Raw genomic sequence first — 27,069 nt, 5'->3', positions numbered from 1 at the left:
TTTGATTAAGTTACTACTGGCTGAGCAGCACTCGGTCAGTTGTGGAATAGCTGTGTTGACAGGAACACAAACAGTGTAAATAGACAGCGCTTACTGTAGAAGTATTAAGACTAAAAGATATTTACCCCTTAAAATAAATAGAATGTCATCTACAGCAACATTTAAATTAGTACAATATTTTTAAAGCAACCAAATATAACAAAATTGTAAATCAGATCTAGATTTTCTTCTATATGTTAAGATCTTTATTTTTTTCCTGTGTTTAAAAAAACAAAACAAAACACAACAAAAATACAAACTTTAGAAGAAAAGTATCTCTGAAAAGTCAAATTATTCACTGGCAGTGAATCTTACCCTCCTTTTGTTCTGTGGGCCAGCAGAAGGTCTGGGTACCACTTAATACTCTCCCTCTGCAAGGACTTAGGTGGGACACAGACCTCACCCTGTCCTCTGAACAACTAAGGAGTTTTTCCCTGTAAGTGATGTTCATCCCAGTGCTGGAGATGCAGCCAGACCCCACAGCACCACTGGCTAGGATGCAGGAGAGCACCGAGTGCTTACAGAGCCCCTGCACTGAGATGAACGGTCACCCAGTGGGAATAATTTAGGTGTAGATATAAAGTCTCTTTTAGGCCATTTAAAAATTAATTCAATAGTTAAAAAAATATTTGTTTTTTTCTCATTAACACTTCAACAGCTGGAGGAAGCAACACCCCCTCTCTCGCAAGGAACAGAGGGGTAAAAGCAAAGAAATAATCCTCTGGACATTGGTTCCTCAGGGGCCACCTAACCCGAGTCAGATTTCCTACCATTACGTCTCGTGGGTGAGAGCATCTGCACCAAACTGTGAGCTTTTGATTCCACCAAACCCAGCAACATCACACGCACATCCTCCCCTCCTAGCTGCTAGTTCCAGCTGTGCTGTGTAAACTGGGAAGAAACTTCTTAAGCATGGGCAAAACCAGCATAACTCCTCAAAGAGTGACCAGAAACGGAGCTCCATGAGCATCTCTCAATGCCGAGGTCCTGCTGGATGCCCTGGCATGGGCAAGGTCCTTGGGGGAGGCACGAGAGCAGGTTCCCATCGCTGCAGGAAGGCAATGGAATGCATCAATGGCTGCTGCACTCCCTGGTCAGGAGCCAAGTGCCACCGGCTCCAGCCATGCTGGCCCCTCCTGCAGCCAGCAGACCTCAGCAAGAGCCCCAGGGGGAACTGGAGCTGTCTCATCCCTGGCTGCCCTCTCCCAGGCTCCAGCAGGAAGCTTTGTTCCAGACCTTTCTCAATGGCCAAGGCCACCATCCCCTTTGATGTCATTATAAATGGAGTTGCGCAACTGGTTGATGGAAAAGCTGGCATCCCACAAGTATAGCCCCAAACAGACACAGTGTTGTGCAACAACAACATCTGGCCATTTCCCTCTTTATTATTTTACTTTTATCTTTTGTTAAAGCCCAAGAACATTGAAGGGATGGGCATCTTCCCAGACTGAGTGGAAGCCTTCCCTGTGATCCTCCACAGTGAGACCGGTACTCTGCCACTGCAAATATCTTCCCATGGCTGGGAACTCACATCTGCAAGGAAGAGTTCTGATGCGATGCTGCTGCCCCTCAAGGGCTCTGCTCTCAGGCAGACCCACAGTGGAGGAGCCCAATTTATTCCCCTGCCTGAGCTGCCTAGAGAGGGCTTGAAGAACAAAAAAACCCACTTCCTACGAGTTTCCACCAGTTGAAAGGTCTTTAAAGCTTGTTCAACAGTGACAGAGCCCCTTTGAACTTAGTATCCATGGAGGATGCAATTAAAAACAAAAGAGACAGAAAACACTGCAAATACTGCAGGAAGTTTAAAACATCATTAACAAAAAAATCCACCCAGGATTACTTAAATCCCCTCATTTTTGACCAGGAGCATTCTGCAGGGCTGGTTCCCCTCACTGTGGAGAAGAAGGTTTCTCATTTAGAAAGAGGAACCCAATGGGTAAGGAAGCACCCGGCTGCCAGCTCCTGCCTGTTTAGCAATCCCTGTGGGATGCTATTCCGTGAACACCCCCTAACAACTGACTTCCTGGGACTCTAAATACTTCAAAACAAGATAAGAACAGCAGTAACTGAAAAGGGGGAGTTAGTACAAGGACCAAGGGACTACTTGCAGCACAGCCATCACTTGCAGAAATACACAGCCAGGGCTCCACGGCTGGACTCAAAGATCTTGAAGGTCTTTTCCAATCTACATGATTCCACTGATGCAGCCGCTCTGGCTGCGTTTGCACAATACTGTCTCATGAAATAGATTCACACGGTACCTCGATTAACTGTAGCTACTGTTTAGGAAAGCCAATTCATGGACTGTGGCTGTATATGTACTTTACTGGAAGGGTATACCTCTCATTCAACAGGCGTGACTGATCATGGCCTCGAAAAGAGTACAAGCAAACAGAGAAACAACAGAAAAATCCCACATACGGCGTTGGAAATGGCAAGACATTTCCTGTGAAGTCTCTGTTCCTCCCTGCATCTCATTCCACATTTCAGGAAACCAAGCGGCAGGGAGCTCTTTGATGGGGATATATCCTCTCTTTTTCCATACCAAAATCCAGTTGAGCATGGCAAGCCTGAAGGCAGCAGACACTCCTGGCTGCTGATACAAGTTACAAGCTGTCACACTAGCAGATACTGTTGGCAGGAGTTTCACCCATTGGAGAAATTACTTTCTTAAGTTTACTTTATAAAATGGAATTAAGTTTTTCACCCCTTTCCTCATTATCTCCTTAATCCCCAGGAAAAAATAAGCCAACCTCTTACAGCCATGTCACCAAGCCCTGGTAGAGGGGAACTATCGAGGTCAATGAATCAGGGATAAAAGAAATCAGGTTTTTGAAAGGTAAACTTTGAGATGTGAACTGTGGCTGACCAAATTCAACATTTTTGTCATTCTGTGCTGGTACCTGGTTCAGTTTCTTCCTAAACCTCTATTGCCAGGGGGATGCTAGTGAAATCACCATGAAACATACGGTATCAATGCCAGAGCCAGCAGGTTAGTACAAGAGAAAGATCTTTAGCAGCAAGTGAAAAATCATGAAAATTCATAAAGAGCAAGCAAGCGACTGAAGGATTTAACTAAGATCAGTTAATTAATAAAAAAATATTTCTCAGTGTGACATCTCCTCTTTAAAACCAGTGTAAAAGGTTCACCAAGAGGGAATTCTGCAGTGATGGTCTTCACTGAAAACTCATTTAAAGATGTCTCCAAACCAAGCAATCCCCATGTTTTGGAGAGATTTGGACCCATTTCTGAGCTCTCTATGGATTGGACTTGAGTGCTAATTTACGTTGTATTGAGGTGGCAGAGTTAAAATCTCTTTCCTTTGCATCGCGAGTGATTCTGCTGGTATGTGTTAGCACTAAGAGCCCCTATGATGAGCCCAGGCCCTGCAGGGAGCTGGTCCTGAGACCAGTATAGCCAAAAAAACCTGCAGACCAAGTGGGACATAACAGACTGAGGTTCCCTCTCCATGGAACAGGTCCAGCGTAAGCAGTGACTTCTCATCACTACCCTGCCAAAACCTCTCAGCCTTCAGCTGCAAAAGGATTCCAAAAATTGAGTTCGGGTTTTATGGTTCATGACCTTATTTATGCAAACTTCTCTCCACAGGCACTGGATCTGAGATGCTCCAATTCATTGCACATAGGTCCCCTTAACAGCCAGGCACTGGCCATGAACTTTGGGTTCTTCTACGCTGTAGGTATACCCAAACGAGCTGCAACTCCCCAGAGGTTAACTGAGCTCCAGGACAGCTCAATGCTAACACATCCAGAGTGGCACAGGGCTGGCTTGGGTATCTCTATGCTGTGCTGCCATGGAATAAGCAACCTGACAGCAAAGGTTCTCAGTGTCATGATTGTCTCACCTATTCCTCCTGCACTACCTCAAAGCAAAGACAAATGGTTGGTGAAGCAATAGCAAAGAGCAGCACGTAGACACTTGCTGACAAAGCCACAGTCACTGTCACACACACTCGGACAGAAGCTGCCACCTGCTATAACACACAACCCCTTTTTTTTGCTAAAGAACTTAAAACAACAAAGCATGAGCTAGTACCATTGATGTCCTTAATGCCTTGTCATCCAAAATAACTGTATACTACGAGAAGAATCCAGTAGAAAGCATTAGCTCTTGGAGGATCCTGGCTTCCAAACATCTTAGTTTACAGAAATATTGAGGAAAAAAAGTAGTTTAACGACCCATTTGCAGAAAGCACAAGCACAAAGATCTGTAACGGAGACTGAAGCAGCTCACTTGTGGGGAAAAGATGCTTTTGATTTCCAAGTGACTATCACCTCAAGTGCAGAGGCGTGATAAGCAAATTGTTCACAACTGCAGTTTTGCTGAAAAGGCGATGCTTTTGACCAAATAAAGTAACATGTCCCTTAGAGGACAGTTTTGACTACACGGAAACTAGAGGAATTTTGGGTGGGCTCAGGGGATGGGACTGCACCACCACAACAGCAAAACAAGACTTCACATGCAGAACATGGTTTATGCTCAAAGACTGCTCCCTGAGCATAAGGATGTTGGTGGGGGCATCTCACCAAGACAAACCTGATGCTGCAGTTTTGCACGAAGGAGGACCAGGGCCCCAGTCCCTGCTTCTCAGAGCAAAACAGACCATCTACAGCAGACCAAGATTAAACCCAGGCTCCAGCATCTGGAGACATCTGCCCTTTTCTATACCCCCAGTCCCAGCTGGTCCCATCTCCACTGCATGTTGTAGAAGATACAGAGACACAGGGCACAGCAACAGGCAATGCACAGGCCAACCCCAGGGGAACAAGCTAAGGGAATCCCACGCTTATTCTCTCTTTGCAAATGATTTAGGAGCAATCACGAATCACGCTGTGGGCAATGAACAGGGCCATGTGGATAGCATGATGCCGCTCATCCCACACTGGATGATAGCCTATCTATCTACAGAGAAACATGGAGTGAGCAAGCCAAGCACTGGGCCTTCTGCTAAGTGCTATTCCCTGGGTTTATCAGGAGCAAGTCCACCCTCAGGCCTGTACCTGCCCCAGTGATAATTCACAGGGCCACAGGATGGGCACTGTGGTGAAGAGTATCCCAGAGGACCGGCTTAATAGCAGGGGGATGGCTTGGATCTGAGAGCTCAAAGCTAGGCAGTGGCAGGGGACCCCCGAGTGCTCTAGTCAGGAATGCAATGAAAATCAGACAAGGCCTCCCCACATCATTTCTCTGACACTAATTCTGCTCTGCCTTGTCTCACTTAAGTCACTGCCAGTGGACAGAGTCCAAAGCATCCAGCAGCGTGTGTTTTGGTATGCGTTTGTGTGTGTGTGTGAGACAACATCAGGCAACCTTCACTTCCCAACCACCCCCCGTTGTCCAGGAAAGGCCAGTGGGCCAGGCTCAGGACCACCCTGCGGCTCTGTGACAGTCCCAGACCCAGGCACAGGCACATTTTTAGGGCTGGGAACACTCAAACCGGGCTCACGAGCAGATCTGCTGTTGTCTGGGGGATCCCAGACCCAAACCCAAGCCAAGTAAGCCTACACAGAACTGAAATACAGCCCTTAGTATCACACACACACACACACACAGATGCTATCAGACTTCCTGCTGCTGGACAGGCAGGACCCCTGTGGAAGCTCCCGGCTGGAATTCCTCCTCCTGGCTCCCATTCGTACCAAGAGCTTCTCATCACAGGGCTGCCCATCTGTCAGGCTGAAGGGTGGTGATGGAGGGGCTGGTGGAGGCAAGGCAGAGCTGGTTGCATGGTGTCAGACACGAAGCAGCTCTGATGGGGTGCTCCAGTGCCTAGGATTCGTTTACGAGGGATCAGAAGCGTTTTCTCCTTGTGTCGTCTTAAAATAAGATTGTGCGTTTCCTCAAGCTGAATGTCTCTGCTTTTCCCACTTATGATTCTTGTGGAACCACTTCCATCAGCTTCTGGCACAGGACTGTTGCGGAGACTATGGGGAAGAAAGCAATGTACAGGTCAGAGATCACACACAGGGGCCCAACATGTGTGTTGGTCTTACTCTCCCTCAAAAGGGCTGATCTTTTTGCCTCCCCACCACTGTTCTGAGCAAGTTTAGTCCAAATACAGTTTAAGACTTGAAAGCAAATGAGCCATGGGTTACTCTTGACTCATGCCCAGAACTTAAACATGGAACACAAGGAGCTTTGCTTCTGCAGCATGGATGCTGTACTTCCCTGAGAGAGGCTCCGGTACCTCTCAACACCAGATTCTACTTCCAAATGTAACCATGTTTGGATGCCATATTTGCAAGCAGCCAAAACTGAGTCAGGCACAATAACAGGAATTAGCGTTGAAAATAGGAACTGATGCTTTTACTTCCAATTTTGAAAACCTTGGCTGTATGTCCATACAGCTGCTCTAACAGCTCAAGCACCCAGGACAAAACCAGCTCAGCATATGAACCCAAGGCAGAGCCCAGTGTCTTGCGCAGAGCCGGTGGAGAGCAAAGGAAGCATTTCAGGTGCCAGTTTGCACAGGAAAGGTGTTAACCTGAAGTAACTTTATTTTTCCACCCATTAGTTTAGATGGCTTGTGTCCAAACACACCTGTGCTTTCTGCTGCTTCACCGTGTGTTTGGAGATCACAAGATAGTCTAGCCAGGTAGAGCTAACACTACTTCTAAATACACAGTCAAGCTCAGATCAGTTGGAATTGATCAAATTATTTGCAATATATGAATATACACGAGTTTAAAGTTCATATGTTTCTAACTGGGCAGGATTATCATTCTGTGTTCCCAGAATATTTTCTATATTCTCCTAACAAACTTTTGAGTGGGTAGAAAACAATTAATATGGTAATTTGCCACTCAGGCACTGCAGAAATGGCTTTTCCAGGAACTGAACCTAACACTCTGAATAAAAAAGTGAGTGTGTGAGAAAGGGAGAGAGAGACAGGAGGGGGAGAATAATAACAAGTGCTAAGCGCTGTTGAAAGGCTTTTTCTTCTTCATAAAATGCACCCAGCTAAGGCTGGGCATTTCTCCTCGTCTGCTTTTCTAGGTCAGGCTGTTGTATGAGAGCTGGGAGGCAGATGGTGCAGTTTAGTCACTTGAACACATGGATTGACTTTCTTGATTCAGTTGCTCAGACAGACGTTCCATGCGCCAAGCACAGCCCCTCCATCCCTTCAAAACACCCCATGGGGTAGTGTCAGCTGCTGGAAAACCTTATATGAAGATACCTTAAAAATAAACCTTGTAAGAGAAAACATCCAGGGGATTCTCTCCTCCCTCTGCTCTGCTGCCCTATTTTGATGCCAAGGAGAGCTTTGACTGGATCAGAAATGTTAGCACTGGCTAAGCGATGGATTGGGACTACTTATGAAGTTTCAGCAATCAAATTGAGGCCAACTGTGCTCAGACTGTTACACTGTTAGTTCTTCCTACACCACTGGAAATGGATTCTCTGCTGACAAAAGGCTTGACCCTGTGCTTTTACAGGAGGTAGAAGAAAGGCAGCAATATGCTCAGCAAATTACACTCCACTGCATAACAGCCACCAGTTTGCCAAGATAAAAAATACCCACGGTATTTGGCCCAAACTTTGCAATTATCACAAGGCAGGGTGCGTTTTGGGTGCTTGGTAGATAAGGTAATCATCAGGTTAAAACTTGTTTCCGTTAAAAGAGAATTAACCAGAGCTAAGACACTGGAAGCCTCTGCTCCACAACGGAGAGCCAGTGCTACTAGCTGTAGCATGCTCACCAGGAAGCTGCTATTTCTGGAGCAAAAGCCAAGGCTGCACCCTCGCTCTTCACTGGTAATACTTACAGATGAGTTGGCGAACCCACTCGGGCTTGTTTTGCCACCAGACCCCGAAGAAGTAAACAGGGATCCCACTGAAGATGATCGCAAAGCCAATCGCACATTCCTTTGGTGTCATCCAGAAGGAAACAGCAATAAGAAACAAGCAGGCCAGGATGAAGAAAATGGGCAGGCAGATGTTCACCTGAACAGGGACCCAAAGAGCAGGTTAAAAGCTGTATCAGCGGAACAAGGTACACCTCCCAGTGAAGTTTATCTAGCTGTACATCCCAGGGAGTGAAGGAGTTCATGTTTCCCTACGGACGCCTACACGGACAGTGCTCCTGTCTGACCCACTGCTCTGAATAAGGGGACCATAACCTTGAACTGCCATGGGAAAGGTATTCATTTAGGCAGTGCCCTTCCTCAATCCTGGAGAAAACAGGAGTAGGATAACACTTAAAACATACATTTAAAACCAGCAAAACAAAGCACGGACATGTGGCTTGCCAAGAGCCATGAGCCTTTCTCAGCGCTCTTTTTTTGACCCCAATTCCATACTTTAATGATTCCTTATAAAAAACACTTGTACCAACAGCATCAAACTCAGCAGCAACCACAGCACAAGCCGTAGCATCTTCACAGCAGTTCTTAGGGGACTCGGCTCTGAGCATGGCACCCACTGAGAGCAGCCTGGCTTTTAGAATCAAAACCCAAACCCAAAGGAAACACCCTGCAAGAGTTACTTTGGGAAAGCACTGGTACAGGTCTGTGAGTTTTGTTTCTCTCTGGCTGCCTGTGGCCTGGCAGAGACCTGCTGGGGGACGAGTGAGAAACATGCCTTTAAGGCAGGCAGACATGCTTGTGGCTGACACAATCTTGGCCTCTCCCCAGATGGGATACGGTACTGCCAAGCTGGCCAAGGACAAAGAGAACAAAGTTCTCCTCTCTGCAGGCGTGGGTTTGTCTGCTTTATTAAAAAACTAGTTTAATTGAATTCCACAATGGTACAGAGCATTTCACTGAAAGCCACAGCCTATGATTTGTCCTGGGGAATATGTTAGTCAACTGAGAGCTTCCCACTGGGCTACCCCACCAGAGCACCCCGCATCTCTGACTCCCAGAGCCTCCTCCACTCTGATACCCCCATGGCAGCTCCTTGTCCTCCTGCACTGATTCACATCCAGCAGATTTGCATGCAGCAGGGACACCTGGTTACCTACAACACAACATATCCCCCTCACACTTGCAATCCCTGTTCTTCTTCCACACAGGACAAGCAGCTTGTACTTGTTGAACCTTCCCTTATGCTGAGGAGGGGCTCAGGGAGGACCCACCATGCAACTACCACACTGTTCTCACCTTGATGGGCCTTTCCAGCTCTGGCTTCTTGTAACGCAGCCACATCATGCCAATGATGGCCAGAGCCACGCACAGCCAATTGAAGAAGCTGAAGAAGTTGATGACTGAGAAAATGTTGTTGGAAAAGGCATAGAGCAGAGTCATGATGCACTGCATTCAGAAAAAAAAAGGCTATTAGCAAAGGGAGTAGGCAAACCCAAGTATGTTACAACACCCAATACAGGTGTTTCAGAAGAACTATCTGCCAGGGAAAGAATCATGTTGATTATTTTTTACTTCTCTGAGTTATTTGCAATTGCTGCCTGGAGCGATTTCAAAACAGAAGTGGAGTATGAGCATATGATGAGAAGGAGAAGGTCTGTCCTCTCCTGTCGGTGCATGCAGGAATGGCTCTGTCTGGAGGTGGTGCCCAAGTAGCCCCCTCCAACCAGTCAAATGGGATCCTACCCCGACCCATTTCTCAATACCACGTTGATCCCCATCACCAGAGAGCCAAGTGCTTACTGTAAAGACGAGCGATGGCACGGGAGTGAGAAGCCTGGGGTGAATCATAGACAGGATTGAGGGCAGGTGTCCTTCTCGGGATCCCACAAAGAACAGCCTGAGATGGGGGAGACAGAGCAGTTATCACCTCTGCAACCTTCAGCCCCGGGCCAGGGTTTGTCTTCAGCACAAAACAAGTGGGGACAGCTCATGCTCAGCCTAGACCTGTGCTGAAGCAGCAAGACTGAAAGGCCCAGGCTCCATGCAGGTTTTCTACCTTAGCAGTGATCTGCATGATGCTGTGCCCTTCTGCTAGTCACTGCCTCAGGAGTGGGGCCCTCCAGGATCAGACCCCAGCACACGTATTCCACACACAGACAGTGGAAAGCCGCTGTCTCAGGGAAGGAAGGCTGCAGACAGCCAAAGAATGCAAGAAAAGACGTGTTTATATCCTCCTTTCCAGAGAGTGACTTTCCAATTAAGTGACTTTCCTAAGACAACCTGGGAGATGTGTGTCAGAGCTGGAACCATCTCAATCCCCATCCTGCCCCATTCTTTCTCGAGGGATTCTCAGCCCTTAAGTTTCATGTTTCTGCTTTTCATTAAAGCCACTTTCTCAGGCAACATCACTGAGCCCCAAGCATGTGTTTGTTTATGTTCTAATAACTTCAACAGGATTTTGCCTGAGAAACAGAAGAGCAAGACCACTGAAAAGTTTTCCTTTAAACTGGATATGGTTTTGAAGTCTTACTTTGTTTTCCCTTCATTCCCCACATGGCCTCCAGACCCTTTAGACTTTGTGCCTAAGCACAGCCACTCTTTGGAGGACAATGCCAAGCAAAGAGGGATTGAGCACGACTTGTAAACAAAACCCACAAAACTGAGAAGAAACCTACCGGGAAGAAGTGAAGAGGGATCCATTAACAGATCCGAAGCAGGATAAGCCAACAAAGACGGGTATGATCCAGGACATGACGCCAAGGTGATAGTTCCCAAAATCCTAAATGGTGGGCAACAAGACAGACATTTCACACCCAGAATGCCCAGAAGAACTAACAGCCGCCTACAGAGACTTAATATTTGTAGAAATCTGAGCAAGTGACATGGCTTAGTGCTGAAGCTGTTATGGAATTTTCCTTATTGCCATTTGCTGCTTCTCCTCTCTGAAAAAGCATATTGTGGAATTGCAAAAAACATCAGCAATGAGCCCTTCCTTCAGAATCAGGACATAATATTTATCAGAATGGTTATCCAAAGGTTCAAGACCAAAGGGAAGCTGAGAGGAGATTCAGACACGCAGCTATTGCCAGTTGCTGAATAAGGACCTGGGATGCATCCCCTTGGCAAGGCAATGACCTGGAGCTGTAGTTTTATATCACAAGCTGACCTCACGCTGCTTCCCTGCAGTTTTACACCAACACTATTATATGGATTTCAAGACTCACAAAGGCATACAGCTAGAGTAATGCAACACAGGCTGGCATCTCCCATAACTCAGAACTGTGTAGGTGCAGGCTGGAGCAGAGGCTTGCTACTAACCCAAAGGATGGAGCACATCAACCGAACGGCCCAGAACAGCTCACCTTGGGACTGGGAAATTCCCTTTGAAGCACTGAACAATCCTGGTCACACTCAGTTTGCAAGATCATACTGTACTGCTTACTTCCAAAGCAATCAGGATTTCTGACTGCCACGGCATTTTAATTAATAGAAGTATTATTTTTCTCTCTTAATTAAAACAAAGAAGATACAGAGAGAGAACAATCTAGTTCAGTATTGAATGCATGACCTTTTCACATAAATATCATGCGCTGGTAACTGATATGAAGTCATGAGGCCAGCAGCAACCTTACATATTTACCAAATTAAGAGCAGTGGTAAATGACTGCCCACCCTTACTATTGTCTGTGATTAATCCCACTTGGTATCACACTGTTCTTCCCTGCTCCCGTCACAGTTGCTCTTTATCTCCTGTCAAACATCAGCTCTTTTGTACGCAGCTATGATCAGCCTGGAAAGAACTATGAGATGTATGGAGAGATTGTAAGTCTGATTTAAGCAGCCCTAGAAGACAGATGAGTCACATCAGAAATACACCTAGCTTACCACAGCCACAGCTTCGGATGTCAGCATCTGCTCTGTCGACAGGGTCGTGAAGTAAGCCAAGTTTGTCAGCACATAAACCAAAGTGACTACAGGTAGTGAGATGATGATAGCCAGAGGCAGGTTTCTATGAAGAAAACATAAATTGCATTGGAGTGCTGCAGTTCAGAGAAGAGGGCTGTTGATGTCTTCATGCCACAGCCCTCCACTGCTCACTTAAAGTTTGCCTGAGCCATTCTGCTCTTTGGCTCTTCAGCATGTCCCGTTTCCCAGCTACACACTGCTCCCCTAGGAAAGGAGATGATGCCCACATAGGAACAGACTGGAGCCTGACAGACGTAGGGTGAATGATTATGGCAGAAGGAACTTTATGCATGGAGAGACTCTGGCTGTCTGCGCAAGCAGTAGCCCAAGACCACTGCAAAGGCAATTAGTTGAAAACAACCTCCAACGCCAGTGGCATTAGCACATGTATTCTTTTCTGGGCAAAGAAGAACCATTCCTGCTAGTGGGTTTCTTGTGGGAGATGGAAAGAGCAGAGATTTAGTGGGCAGATTTTAGGCTCTAACTGTGCAGCTGGCTGGACTCATGAAACTCAACAAAAACGAGTTCAGGCACAGTCTGAGTGGGTCTGTAACGATGAGGCTGTGTTGGTACAAATTTGCCTTTTCAAATAGTCTAACTTCATTTGCAAACGGAAACTGAAAAAGGAAACCCTGCTTGATACCATGTATAATTGGTCTAGTGGAGCTCAAAGCCACAGGAGGAAAGAGTCAAATACTGTGACTGCATTCAGAAGAGATTAAAATAATTGCAAAATGGCAAAAAACCTTTTTATAACTGTGTTTGTGAAGGAAAGCTCATATCAAATCTTATGCTTCCCAGCAGGCACTAATCACTGCCAGGGTCAGCCAGGAATGGGTTCTTGCACAAGTGACCCTGAAGCTCGTATCAACAGTGCCTCATAGTTACCTTCTCTGTGAGCAAAAGTGATCTATCAGTGATGTCGTGCCTTTGGTGTGTCACCCTTATCTCTCCAGGTCCTCTGCACAGCCCCAAAAGGCGTGAGCAGTGCAGAAAGCAGCTATTGCTCAAGAGAACAGGAAAAGCACGTGACAAGCATATGTCCACACGAGTACTCTTGTGGGAGTTTATACCAGATAGCAATAGAGCCATGAGTCTTTCTTCCTCGCTTGTAATTCAAAGAGGTGCCGTGCCGAGGAAACAGGACTTTCCAACAACACTGGTAACATTAGCAGTACAGGAAAGCAGTGTAAGCAATAGCTCTTCTCATACGGAGATTATTATTCCTCCTTCCCCTACTCCAGGGAACAGTGTCATTAATTTATCTTGTTTTCTACTTCTCCAGAAAAAGACCTTGGCTTCTGGGCTGATTAGCAACCCCTGTTACACAAACAAGGAAGAGGCTTCCTGAGATCAACAGGTTCTCCTCCCAGGGAAAGTCATCACTGGACACACACCTACCTGTAGGGATTTATCATCTCTTCTGTAACAAAATTCAAGTAATTCCTGTAATTCAAAAAGAACAGTGGTTAATTATGGTTAGCCCATGGAATAAATGAAGCCCTTCATCTTACTCATATGCAAGGGAATTTCAGGAGGGGTAGAGAGACTGGCACCTGCAGTAAAACTTATGATGGCTTATGCCTAGTCCAAGAGCTGCAGCACAAAACCTACAAAGCGCAAGCCCTGGGTGGTGATGGTGGATCGAGCAGACCAGCTACTTTGCAAGAGAGGGGGTGAAGAGCTGGACCAAGGAGCAACAGGGCCACCCCTCCAGGCAGTAAGGATGGCTGCAACTGGCCTGTTTTTACAGCAAATTAAGCAGGCTCCTTACTTGCAAGTGCCCTAAGGGACTGATGAAGAAGCTCTCCAGGAGCTTCAGTTTGGTGCTCAAAGCAATCTGCTGGCATTTAGCATATCTCTCTCTTGCTAGCTACACCCACCTTACTGCTTCCTCTTAACACACCTAGCATCATGGTGCACCATCACCTATCATCTGCTGCCTCTTCTAAATCCCATGATCACCTCTACTTCTTTGTGCTTCCGTGTCCTGGCTGGAAACAGGGTGTGAAGCATGACTATTAACATCATTAGGCAAACCCAAAGCAACCGGTTACAAAAGACATGGAAAGTCCTCCACCGCACTCTTCCTTCAAACAATCTGAGGACAAAAGGGATGGAATACAGCATTTAGCACTGAAAAAAAGATAGAGGGCTGCATCTTACCATCCTCCATAGGCAAAGAGACCACTGTACAAAGCTAGCACGATGTTCCCCACGCCTACTTTCATGCCTTCAAAGGAGTGCTCAGGAGTCAGGTTTGACACATCACCTGCAGGTAACAAAACCAAGAAAAGATCAATGCAGATGGAATATGAACCTTTGTGCGGTTCGGAACAGAGAAACCTGGAGGCAAAAGCTGTTTAGTATACTTAATGATCATGCTGATGCATTTTGGGTTATGCTAGAGAGCATGTGCACATATTGAGCTGATTTCTCCAGTTTTACAGTACTTAACTCATCTGGAACCATGCACCAAGTAATCAGCACCAAATACACTTGTCTCAAGCAACTGGCCATTACTGAGTCCTCAAAACTTTCTCACACTGCAACATGCCATCACCAAGGTAATCTCTGAGATACCTTCTCTCTGCAAAGAAAACATTCTGGGGATCTTCCTGCTGGAAGATGCTATACAAACAGATATTGTCACATTGTCCTCTCAACTGAAAGCTGCTTTTGTTTGATAAAAACCCAGGATTTCCTCCGCTTCCACCAGCTACCCAATAAAGCAGAAACCCAGGATTTCCTCTAGTCCCACCAGCCACCTGATAAAGCAGAGGGTTAAGGCAATGCCTTTGATTGTGGGAAGTCAGGTTCTTTAGGGCTTGAATATCAAAAGTTTCTGTTATGCATTTACTTTTAAAATAGAAAGCCATAAATAGACGACTCGATTGTACCTTTGGTAAGAACTCACCCAGAGAAAAGAGTTTATTTATTTTGCTTTAAAATGCTCTGCAGTTGTTTTCTTCCCTGCCTTTTGATGTGGAGCCTGGCTGTGGGGTGGCAAAGCAACGCTCCCCTCCCTGTACCCAGCACTCCTCTTGGACAGGACAGAAGCAAGGAGCAACGCAGGACTCGGCAGGGAGGGTTTGCATCCAAGGAGCCCTGTTGAAGCCCATGTGATTCCTCTTAGGGCACAGATCTTTATTAATCACCCCAGCAACTGCATCACATGGCAGTCAGCAGGTCCTGGAGCTTAACCCTTCATCTCTTAGCATAAGGTACCTAGGACGTGCTTCTGGGGAAGGGAGAGGGATGCAAACAAACCATTTTTCCTCTGGATGGCCTCTCTTCTCATCTCATACTGGAACTTTCACTCCCCTGTGTCATCAAAGACCTCTTTCACAGGGGCTGGGTAACAAATGCATTAACCTTTTAACATCTCACACTCATCTTTATAGTGGTGGAAAGGGGGACTTTTCCTGAGAGCACTGTTGTTCTGCTGCTGCATCTTTCACTCATGGGGCTTCACAAGGAACTGCTCCGAATCTGTGCCAGTGACACGGAGCTGCCTATGAGTGTGGAAGAGCTACATCTTGTCTTTCCCCCTCTCTACCTGACTCTCCAGCTTTATCCCACCCTTTCCATCCTCAGCACTGCTCCCTTCACCTCCCTTCTCCCTCCTGCTCTGGATGAATCCTAGCCAGGGCAAAAAGATATTCCTTAACACAGCACGCAAAATGCTCTCTGCTCACAAAGTACCCAGGAAACCAGCATCCCTCTGCCTTCTCTCCTAGCTGGTCACTAACCCATTTGCAACGGGATGCTGCAGATGTGAGCTGCGAAAAGCCAGGACCACAGCAGCAGCTCATGCACTGGGCAGTCAGGCCCAGGAAGCCCCATGCAGTTGTCTCCAGCAGGTTTGCAAGGCTCTACTCGTCCACATCCCACTGCAGATTGCTGTTCTCCACTGGTGTTGCCCTGTTCCTCTGCCCCAGCACCTCCTCGCACTAGGAAGGTATCTTCTGAATCTACCCTGGGGTATGCTGGTCGTATTTAATGCCCCTTCAGCCAGTGAATCTCCTTTGCAAGATGCACCAGTCGTTTTTAAAAGGCGAGGTTAGAAAATGTACATCAGAATGGAACAGGAAAGCCAGGAAATGCAAAGACACTGATATAATGCTGTGAGTTTAACCTTAATTCCTGGCTTATCGGTTCAGTCCTATAATCTTAATTTAGCATTAATGCCCTGGCCTGGCTGTGAATATAAAGGCTGAGCCGTAGGTGGGTGTGCACAGTATCACATTCTGCTGCATCCCTCGGGCTCAGCTTTCCTGAGTTAATTTTCTGCCCCTCCTAGATAATTACCAGTCTAGTTCTTTCCAGGTCTTTTGTTATGGGAATAAGATACACTTTTTGTTAACAGTGACTGTAATTAGCTACCAGAACAGCACAAGGATGGACTAGGAGAGCAGGAAAGCTCTCCAGATATTTCAAACACCTCTTGGGATGCCTCTTAAAGGTCTGCTTGTGCTCTGCCAACAGCCCAGGTCCCACCCAGACCGAGGGACCACCACCTTCACCATGTCAAGAGGATGCTCTGATCTAGGAGCAGCCAGGGCACAAGCAGCACCATGCCACAGGCTCACACCTCCATTTCTGGTCTGCAACTGGACACCATCTTCCACCAGCAGCCTCTTTCTGTCCACCGCAGGCAAAAGCTCTCAAGGCCAAATGTTCCTTTTTCTGAGGCATCTGCAGGTTTCACTCTGGGCTTTCCCAAACCTCACACAGAAACCATGTGTTGGTGCTGAGAAAGGGCTGAGCTGCCGCCCTCACCCAGCTGGCCAGGAGGAGAGGAGACCATCGGTGGTCCCCAACCCAAAACCACATGCCTGGATTCAGGATGTGCCACCCACTTGGGAACCATGAGCATCTTCAGCCTCTGGGCAAGTAAGGCTCCAAGCCCAATTTGGTGGCCTGCTGGGCTGTAGAGACATTTTGGCTGTGTGTCAGGACTGCCTGCCCTCCAGGATACATGGACAAAGAAGAGGGAAAGGCAGCAAAGGGAGCAGCACTGATGCAGAGAAGTAAAACAAAGCCTTGGCATTTCACTACGCTGCGGGTGGGGGTGATGGATGGGTGGGACATAACTAATTACTCACACACCTCTTCCTTGCACCCGCCGCAGCACGCACCTAACTCATCCCTCTGAAGCATCGGCACTGAAATGCCGCTACCGGCAAAGGAGTGGCAAGTCAGGTCAGCGTGGAGGCAGCCAGGAGAGGAGACTAGGTAGAAAGAAAAGGGCTTTTTGTTCCTCCTCAGCACTTGAGGAGCTGACACCTTGCTATGATGCCTCATCTGTAGAGTTGTACCTCTCAAATGAGTTGCTAAACTTCACGTCTCTCTGCGACCTGTCAGAACACGATTAAATAACCAGAGGAGCTAAGACCTATCTCTTCTCGCTCCAAGGGGACAAGCTCATATTATCAGGTGTTCACATGATGCTCTTTTGCCACAACTTTTGCTTCTTTCATAGAGGGACTCTTCACAGGGGCTGTAGTGATAGGACAAGGGGTAATTGGTTCAGAATTAAACAGGTTTAGGTTGGATAAAAGGCAGAAGTTCTTCCCTGTGAGGGTGCTGAGGCGCTGGCACAGGGTGCCCAGAGAAGCTGTGGCTGCCCCATCCCTGGCAGTGTTCAAGGCCAGGTTGGACACAGGGGCTTGGAGCAACCTGCTCTAGTGGAAGGTGTCACTGCCCGTGGCATGAGAGCGGAGCTGGATGAGCTTTAAGCTCCCTTCCAACCAAACCATTCTATAATTCTCTGATATATAGCTTCCTGGTTGCATGAGAGGAGCTTGGGCTCTTTAACGAGCATGCCCATAATATCAAATCCCAGCAGAGCATCCGTCCTCTCTCAAGCGGTCCTTAGATCCCTGGAACAGAAATCCATCACACAAAGATGCACGGAGGTGGTGCAGAAGTCCCAGAGGTGCACTGGCGGCTGTGAAAGCATCCAGGAAACATGACGTGTCCCCATTGTTCTTACACTTACCCACTGATGCTCAGCTGCTGGCCTCAGCTGGAGACTTGGGACAGAATCATAGAATAGTTTGAGTTGGAAGGGACCTTCAAAGCTCATCTAGTCCAACCCCAAAGAGGAGCAAGGGACATCTTCAACTACATAGGCACAGGTTGTCCAGAACCACATTCAGCCTGGCTTTGAATGTCTCCAGGGATGGTGCATCCACCACCTCTCTGGGCAACCCATGCCAGTGTTTTACCACCCTCATAGTAAAGAATTTTTTCCTCATGTCCAGTCTGAATTTCTCTCTTTTAGTTTAAAACCATCAACCCTTGTCCTATTGCAATAAGCCCTGCTAAAAAGTCTCTCCCCATCTTTCTTATACTGGGTAGATGGTCCAGCATGGTCATTCTCACCTCTTTCCTCTAATACAAATGCTCACTAGGACCTGCTGTTCAAATTGGAGGTGTGAACCTCAGTTCTGGACACTCTGCATCTTTCAAGCCTCAGTGTGCAATTCAAGCCTCCACCCTTAAATTGCTGTCTTTGGATCAAATCATGGGTTATAAATGTGCAGGTGAGGCTGCCAAGCACGGCCCAACTGCTCCCACGGAGAGAGGGGTCTATATGTGAGGGCATCCCAAAACCATGCTCTGCCCACCCTCTGGATCCTTCATCCTCCCCAGCCCATGCAGACACGGCCACTCTCGAGGCAATGCCCTGCCCGTGCCCGGCACCCCGGAGATCTGGAACCTGGTTTGAACTGGCTGTTCAGCCACACTCTGCTCTACAATTAACCAAATTAAGGTAACAAGCTCTGACATAAACCCCATTTGCTGATCTTGCCAGCTGCCAAGACTCGGGTAATTGCGCCGGCAAGCGATGGGTCACCTGGGGCCTTTCTGCAGGAGGGACCTATTTTGGATCCATGCGCTGCATGTTCAGACCCCTTCTTTGAAAAACGTTCATTTGCTCCCCAGTCATGTCCGTTCCGGTTCTAACAGCACAGCAATCTTCTCTTGCAGAAAGCATTTAATGATTATTAAATATTTCTAACTTGCCTAAACAGCGAGCAGAGGGAACACAGCCATCTAGAGAGCTCAGCAAGAGAAGGGGGGGCCCTCAGCGCGTCTCGCTCATGGAGGAAACGGAGCCAGGGAGAAATGTGTTGTATATACAAAAACCCCCAGAGGAGAAGATGCACTCAGCTGTTGAGCCATTTCCCGAGAAAAGCAGCAAGAGTTCAATTGACTGAGTCAGAAAAACAAAGACGGCAAGAAGCAAACAGGGGTCAGGGTTCGGAGAGCATCTCTTGGGCAGCTCAGAGCAACCCAGGAAACACACGCTTAGTAGCCACATAAGCCGTTTGCTCCTCTCTGCTGCCACTCTGCAGACAGCTTTGCATTAAGTAGTTTTGAACAGCAGCTATTAAAGTTGGGTCCCGTAGCAGATGAGTTTATGGGTTTGAGACCCCATGGGAACCTTGGAAGAGCAGAGAGGGCATCCAAGGAGGAGCCGGAGCTCTTGGGTTACGTCCTGATTCTCACCAGCTGTGGATAGGCAATGACGCTTCCCCTCATTTCAACTACTTCCTTCTCTTTTATACAGAAGTTCCTCTCCTCCCAATACTGGGAAGCTCTGTCGATACTGTTTACGAAGAGCTATTATTTCTCCTTCAGGGTGAAACCAAGGGTCTGGGCTCCTGGACTCATTCCACCCCGCACACGACTCAAGCTTCACAACTCCTCCTTTTGCAATGGTCCATCAAGACACAACTTGGGCCAGAGAGCATTTTGCTGCCCTTTCCACCTCCTCTGCATCTTGCTGATCCTACCAAAACACTTTTTCTCCTCCTCTTCCTAAGCAAATACGTCTTGATTTTCACAACCTCCATGTCTGCTGGCATAATGTTTGCTGATGAGAAATACAGAAGCAGACCCAGAAACACAGTGCCTGGGAGCCAGAAAGCAGAGACCCTGGATGAACAGGGTCCCTTTGATCCTTAGCACAGCATGGAAAGGTATTTCACCCAATTGGTTTCCAGCCACCTCCATAAGCTTCTTTTTTCTTTTCATAGCTGCACAACAGGTTCAATTCACATCCACAGAAGCTTGTGATTGAGAATGAAAAGCAAGCCAACTGACAAGGCTCTGGGAGGGCTAATGGAGCCAGCCACCTTGACATGCAGGAGAGCCAAGAGCATTTGAGGAGGGCAGATCCTCCTACCTGTCACCCACACCTCCAGCACCACAGCCAAGGCCATGAATTTCAGCCCAGCATTTGGAGGCAGTAAGACAGTACTTGGCAGTGGTGGGTTAACACACTTGATGATCTTAAAGGTGTTTTCCAGCCTGAACGATTCTGTGTCAGAGAGAGGAGATCCAAACAGAGATGCAAAGAAGCAAACACCAAAGCATTAGCTGCTCTCTAGTTAGGTATGTCTGCATTGCGGGGATAGCCGCACTTGGAAAAATAAGAAGCCAACAGAGCTTCTCATGTCAGCTGCCTTAAAACCACAGAGCCCACAACAGTGGTGAGCAAGGTTCCCCGTGGCAAGTTCGAGGTGCATTCCACAGCCTCCGACGCAATGCACCTACCTCAATCCTGCTTCACATTTGGCAGTTCATTCACAATACTAAAAATGAGCAACATGCTACAATCCACAACTCCTTGGATAAAGTAGCTTTTCAGATGCCAAGGCACATTTCCACCCCAGCCATGAGCCTCCCTCCTCAGTGTTTAACAAACAACAGTTCTCATCATCCTTAAAGGCCTGCATACAGAGCCACTGCAACTCACAGAGACCATAACAAGAAGCACAGGGTCACTGACTGACCGCTCCTGTTATTAAATGCATTTTATTTATTTCTGGACAGGCAACTTTGCACTTGTAAAATGCAAGAGGCTCAGCAGGCTGAACTCTATCCTGGAATCTGTAATTGCCAAACGGTTTCTGGGCAGAGAGGGCAAGACAAAAATTGTCTCAGCAGAAATGAACTGCTGCTGACTCCAAACCAGAGCAGGCAAGCTGCATAGCACACTAATCTGCCATGCCCACCTGGCCTCAGCATCTGCATCCACCTTTGGCTGGAAAAAAATCAAAGATTAGAGAGCGAGAGGCCCATAAAACATAATTGTGTGGTATCAACCCTCCAGCATTAAGATGCCTGATTAATCTCCAGCATGTGGTTGATGTGATTTAGAGGTGCAGGATGCTGGCAGCTTTCCCAGCTTCTTTGTTCATGCTCTCCTTCGGTACAGTCTTCCACTCTCCATGTGCTCCATGAAGAGGAGGGTGAGTAAGGGAAGCACAATAACTTTCCTTCGCAGCTTACTGCTGGAAGATCTCTTTATAGTGGCATTTCTGAATGCCAGCGTAACAAGAAACAGCACGGGCAGCTGCAGGGCATGCTTTTCTTGCAATCTTTTGTGCACAAGCCTCAGCCCCAACTTGCAGGGATGCACTCAAAAGCTTGAGGGACATTTACTACCCATAGGCTTTGCCTCCTGCCTGCCAAAGAGGATTTACAGTGCAAGTTAGTCATGGGTTGGCTGGGTGAACACCTTTCTGGTTTGGCTTTGGGCTCCAAACTCTTCTCAGACACCTTCAACTCCACCTTCAGTTGATTCTTGTGCCCCAACTTGCATCTTAGGGCCAGTCCCTTGGATGAGCTGGATCCTCTGAGCATAGACACCACTGCAATGGCTACTCTGCTGTGTACAACAACAGGGCGCGCAAAGGCATTTCTGCATCTACCCACAGGTAGCAAAAAAGCCGGTCACTGACGTGGCAGGAAATAAAAAGAAACCAAATCAATTGAAAACAAATGGCTAAACATCGACTTGCTGATCAGGTTCACTCTCGGGTGAGATGAGACCAGGTCAGAGGAAAACTTGTGGCAGATTTCTTCAGCTATGCCAAGTGCTCATTCATCTCCGGATGGCCAAAGAGGATTAAATGTAGGTAGAAGAGAATTCATACAATGACCACTCTTGTTTTCTCTTAGTATCTGTGTGCCATTGTGCTTTGAGACCTGAGGGAGCCTGAGATTTTGATCCCCAGCCATGAAACCAAGCTTTCTTGCTGTGTCCGCAGGACACCTCCAAGGCAACCCTGCCCTCCCCACGCTAACAGCTCTATCCTGTCTTTGCTGCTTGCAGAGCTCATCTGCTCAGCCCCTGGGTCTCGCTCCAGATCTGCCTCAAGGGGGTTTTTTGGGACATCCAACTGGCAGCAGAGAAGAAAATCTGGGAGGAAAGGAAGAGTGAGTGAACTTCCCCTCCCTCAGGTCCTTCTTAACCACAGGATTTTTCACCAAAAAAAGAGAAGGCAGAAAAATTGGACAGGAAACTAGCAAAACAACCCAAAGCCTCACAGAGACAGAGACCAAATGGGTGTTTTCTAGTAGAAGGCAAAGGGATGCAATAAATGAAAGTAGCACTCAGATGTGCACAGTGCCCCATAGCAAGAAATGCTGCCTCCCACCTAGAGAACTTCAATGCTGTTTTTAGGAGGCGTCACAGACATGCCAAGCACATGTCAATGACTGAAGGTTTGAACCCTCATTTCAGGACTTTCAGAAACCCTCCCATGTAGAGCTCACAATTTCCCAGCCACAACTACACCTCTCAATACCATTTTACAAAGAGCAAACAATACTGGGATGGAGTTGGCAGTGCTGGCTGACACTGTACACATCTATTGAAGACAAACAAAACAAAACCATGATTAAAACAAAAACTCCTTGCCTAGTCTAAGCTCTCCATGGTAAATGTCTGGACTTAAACCTGCCCAGTGTGTCCTTAGTTCACCCTGTGCTCATTCAGCAGATGCTGGTCCCTGACAAGCCCAGTGAAGAGAGTTAGGAGAGAATAATGCTGCTGCCATCAACCAGGCACTCGAGGTGCCACAGATGAGAAATTTAAGATCAGAAATTGGGCGTTAAGAGGGAAAAGGGACAATCAGTTCCATAAAAATAATTCAATAAAACAAGAGTTAAATTCTATTTCCCCAAGTCCCAAATGCCCAATTCTTATTAATTTTTAAGGAGAACTGCTGGTGAGGAATCACAGTGCTGAAGCACTCCCCAAACAGAGAGCAGCCAGGAACAGCACCTTGCTGCCTGAGCTGCCTAAGGGCACATAAACATTTAAGAAACCCTAGGACAGAAACCACAGAATAGAATATATCTGAAACGCATCTGTGATATGGATTTTCTTAGATTTTTTTGACATCAAAACCTTTCCTGAACTCCCTCACATGTAAAATGCATGAGCATGTCCTTAAAGATTAGCACCTTTTCAGCTACTTCATACCTAGGTTAGTTTTTAAGGCACTGTGAGGTGCAGGGTGATGGGGTATGAAAAGCACTGCTGCAGATCTAACCACAGACCTCTGTGTCACACTCAGCACAGAAAACACCCCTTAAACCTGCACAGCCACTATACAAACCAACCTGATCCCAGTTATCCCACTCACCAGGCCAAGAATACGGCCAAAAAATACCCAGAGGTGACTCGACAGAAGACAATTTGTGAGAGCTGGTAAAACAGTAGAATCAAAAATAAGCCTAGTTTTTATAACACTGGAGCAAAATAATCCTGATCCTGTCTATGCTATAAGTTATTTATCCTATTTAAGTATTACAGTCTGGTGGGCTGTACAGTTGGGAGTCCATCTCTAAGGTTTTATACACCAAGTCCAGAATAACTGAACTTTTAAAGCAACACAACTCTAGCCCCACAACAGCTTTTAAAAGTGTTAACTTTTGTATTAGTAAAATAATTGCATCCCGAGTGGGTCAGCTATACTGAGTCAACTTTAAAACAAACCGTTGAAATGCTGTCTAAGTAAGAAACCAACTTCATCCCTCCTTTTGAAGTTGCATGAAAGGAGTGATGTAAAACAGCTGTCCACAGAAAGATCACACGGAAACCCTATTTTCTGTGTGGTCATATTGCCACGTATTTCTTTGTCTGGAGATGTTACTGCTTTTCTGAAAATAACGAAAATATTCAATGAAAGGATAACAAGGGAAAAAAAAAAAAAAAGCCAAAAGCTGAAGGCAGGAGGTCAGTACAGGGAAAGACATACTTCTGTGAAGTCTCAGAAGTTGCCGCATTTGAAGAACAAAGTTGGTATCGCTCCTCTTCTCTGTTTATGGAGACCGTAAACATAAATCAGCAATGGACAGTAACCAGTAAAGCAAGTTAATCAGCGCTGCTCAGGCACCACCTGGAGCGTCATGGGAACACACAACCCCATCACCACTGAAACTGCAGTCCCAGACAATCAACTTGGTGGGTATTTCACACCAGTAATAGCTGCTGGATGAATGGTGGCAAGAACCCTCTGTGCCCAAATTGTGTTGAAGTAGGAATAACAGAAAACAAGGGCACGCAGAGGAGCGGCAAAGGCATGGCACTGTGTACGGGACTTGGGCTCACTCACCTTGTCAGAGGTTAAACAGGCTTTTATAAGCAAGTTATCCATGTAAAAACATCAGTACTTTAACAGACTTACTCTATAGCATTTCACCTGGAGAAGAACAGCAACTCTGTACTTTGCTGCTAATGCACAGCGCAGCCTCAGAAAGCATGGACGCAGCAGCATCCAGATGCTCCAGGTTTATTCCCTGCTCCAGGGCAGGTTTCACTCACTTAAAGACTTCCCAAGAGACAGTTATTAACCTGTTCTTGTGAATCTGCAGTGAGGCAGCCTCTCTGCACCATCTACCTGAGCTCAGCACACAGTTAGAAGTGTTTTTTCTGACAACTAATCTAAATTTCCCTTGTCTCACAGCTTGCACCCACCATTTCTTGTCTCAACAAAGATGAAGAACAGTGCAGCACTTTCCCATATTCAGTATGTTTTAAGGAATGCTATTGTGCTTTCCTTGAAGAAAAAAAGACAGTCTCTTGGTGTATTCCTGCTACATAAGCTTTGAGTTACCTGGCATGGTTTAAAGAAAAATTGAGAAAGTTGCAAAATGTAGGTGGAAGCTAAAAAAGGACATATGAAAGGAGCTGGCATGTTCTTAAGGACTTACCAGAGAGCTTGCAACTTCCATAAGGAGATTAATAAAATCCATGTTAGACCATTAGCAGGTAGTATGTTGTAAAATAGGAACTCAGACAAGTAGTAGCATGCCACTTAGGACAAGGTGTAAACATGGGCTTTGTGAGAAGCATCCTCTGTAGATCCAAAGGTTCCCACTCTGATCCAGTTTGCTTTCTACTGAGTGTTGCGTGCACAAACAGGGAGAAGAGGTCTTTGCCTTCAGATGGTAGATGGTAACATTACCTGTTAGATGGTAACATCTAACTACTGCTTTTGATCTTATTACCTTTCACTCTATCTGAAGTGGCTGGGTGGTTTAGCAGGAAACTAAATGTCACATGAATTACCTCTACTGCAAGATGGACACAAGTCATAGTTGTACCTCTCCACACCTACAAAAACTTGAAGCTGTGTAACAGGCTTCATAGGATGTAAAAAGCTTCTGAGACAGAAGAGTGTAGGATGGGTGTTTTTGAACACAAGATAGAAATCTCTTATTGGTTACAGATATAAGTCAATGGAAATTCATGTATTTACACCTGGGCAGAAAGTGATTCACCCTTGACAAAAGGACAAAAGAACAGTACAGAGGGAGGGAAGGTGATTCTGAACATGCAAATTAAGATTATCATCTGCAAACAAAAAGTAATTGTAAAAACCCTTACGGTAAGATGTTAAAGAACTAACAAAGATTTATATTTATTTATCCTTTTCCTTCTAAGAGAGAAAAGAAAAGCTCAGCAAAGCAGCCTGGGGAGCTACAAAGAGGAAGGAGGTATATTTTGTGATAAGCCTCAAACAATGTTCCTGTTGAGCATGGGCACTGAGCTGGAAGAAAATAAAACCTCTGATAAAGCAAGAAATTCTGCAAAGACAGCACTGGCTCCCATAGCTGAGACAGGAATGAAAAAGACCCACATGCACACACAAACATACACACACATACACTTGCCAATACAGAGAGACGGGACTATCTGTAGGCTTTTATCCACATTTAACAAATAGGGCCTGTACTGTTCCCCCAGAAGAGTTTATTTTCACAAAACTCATACAAAAAAGCATACAGTAAAATGCTTATCTGTGAGGATTAGTTAATCAGATGGGTTTGGAACAAACTATTTCTCTGGGTTTGAGAGAATTTTAAGTGTGCACGAAGAAAACAAACAGAACCACCAGAAAATTTGCTTTATCTTCCCATTTTTATCTTCTTTTTTAGATGCTAGTTGACAGACACGTGTGCTGGAGGCAGCTGAGGGCCCTAGTATCACTGTTCATCATGCAGTTTCTGCAGTCTTGCCTGTCAGGCATCCCTGTGTGACCTTATGGACTCGACCAAGCTATTCCATACATGAACAAGGGAAACGTGCAGAGATATTTTGTGAAAAGAATGAAAATTACTGGGGGTTGGTTTGCACATGCAGATAATTCTCTACTGGGAAATGGCCATGACCTGGCACTGGTTACAGGTAAGATTTCCAAGAGGCATAACACCAAAATTTTCATTCCCTGTAGACTTGGTAGCTCTGATATCCCAAAGGGAGAGGCCACACAGTGACTGCATTAAGTGGAAAAGACCTTGGGTCGTATCTGCTGGGTGCCAGTAGCATGAAATCAAGCATAAATTCATCAAGGTAAATATGAAATTTCACAAATAAAATGCATGAAAGCACTCAGCCCTTTACAACGCATGAGCTGGAAATATCACCAAGCATGCAAGAAGACAAAAGACGTTTGTAAAGTACTTGTGCTAGTTCTGAAATGCTTGGGTTAGGACTCTGGGGCTTTATCCCTAATTCCCAGATTCTGCTTTAACTGCACACCACCTTCAAAAGGAAAGAGGGAACCACATACTCACCCTTTGCAAGCTGCACGAAGCCAAGAATGATGATGAGAGCCAGCGCCAGCAGCTTTGCCGCAGCAAAGGCATCCTGAACACGAGTGGCAGCTTTCACGCTGTAACAGTTCACTGCTGTGAGGAGCACTGAGGGAAGCAGACAAGAGACACATCAGTTTTCAGTGAAAGACTTGAAACACAAAACAAATTATCACAGAATCATAGAAAACCAGGTTGGAAAGGACTTCAAGTATCATCTGGTCAAACCTTTCTAGGTAAAACTTGACCTAGACTACACGCAGCACCATGTCCAGCTGAATCTTTGACGTGCCCAAAGTTGGGGAGTCCACCACTTCCCTGGGCATTTAC

At 46.4% G+C, this 27,069-nt stretch overlaps 1 protein-coding gene across 1 annotated transcript in view; it reads right to left on the bottom strand.

Moving 5' to 3' along the window:
• Positions 1 to 1,828: 1,828 nt before the first annotated feature.
• Positions 1,829 to 27,069, bottom strand: part of SLC7A5 (solute carrier family 7 member 5) — a 39,327-nt gene continuing 14,086 nt past the window's right edge. The window contains exons 2-10 of the mRNA XM_030470512.1: positions 26,722 to 26,847; positions 13,999 to 14,104; positions 13,234 to 13,278; positions 11,752 to 11,875; positions 10,542 to 10,645; positions 9,667 to 9,763; positions 9,163 to 9,312; positions 7,828 to 8,005; positions 1,829 to 5,985 (exon numbers count right to left, since the gene is read on the bottom strand). Of these exons, the coding sequence (XP_030326372.1) occupies positions 5,930 to 5,985; positions 7,828 to 8,005; positions 9,163 to 9,312; positions 9,667 to 9,763; positions 10,542 to 10,645; positions 11,752 to 11,875; positions 13,234 to 13,278; positions 13,999 to 14,104; positions 26,722 to 26,847 (986 nt within the window). The 3' untranslated portion in view covers positions 1,829 to 5,929. The remainder of the gene's footprint in view (positions 5,986 to 7,827; positions 8,006 to 9,162; positions 9,313 to 9,666; positions 9,764 to 10,541; positions 10,646 to 11,751; positions 11,876 to 13,233; positions 13,279 to 13,998; positions 14,105 to 26,721; positions 26,848 to 27,069) is intronic.

Source organism: Strigops habroptila, chromosome Z, assembly GCF_004027225.2.
Source record: "Strigops habroptila isolate Jane chromosome Z, bStrHab1.2.pri, whole genome shotgun sequence".
Classification (NCBI taxonomy): Eukaryota; Metazoa; Chordata; class Aves; order Psittaciformes; family Psittacidae; genus Strigops; species Strigops habroptila.
The sequence above is the reverse complement of the archived record's forward strand: the minus strand, read 5'-3'. Positions and strand labels throughout refer to the sequence as shown.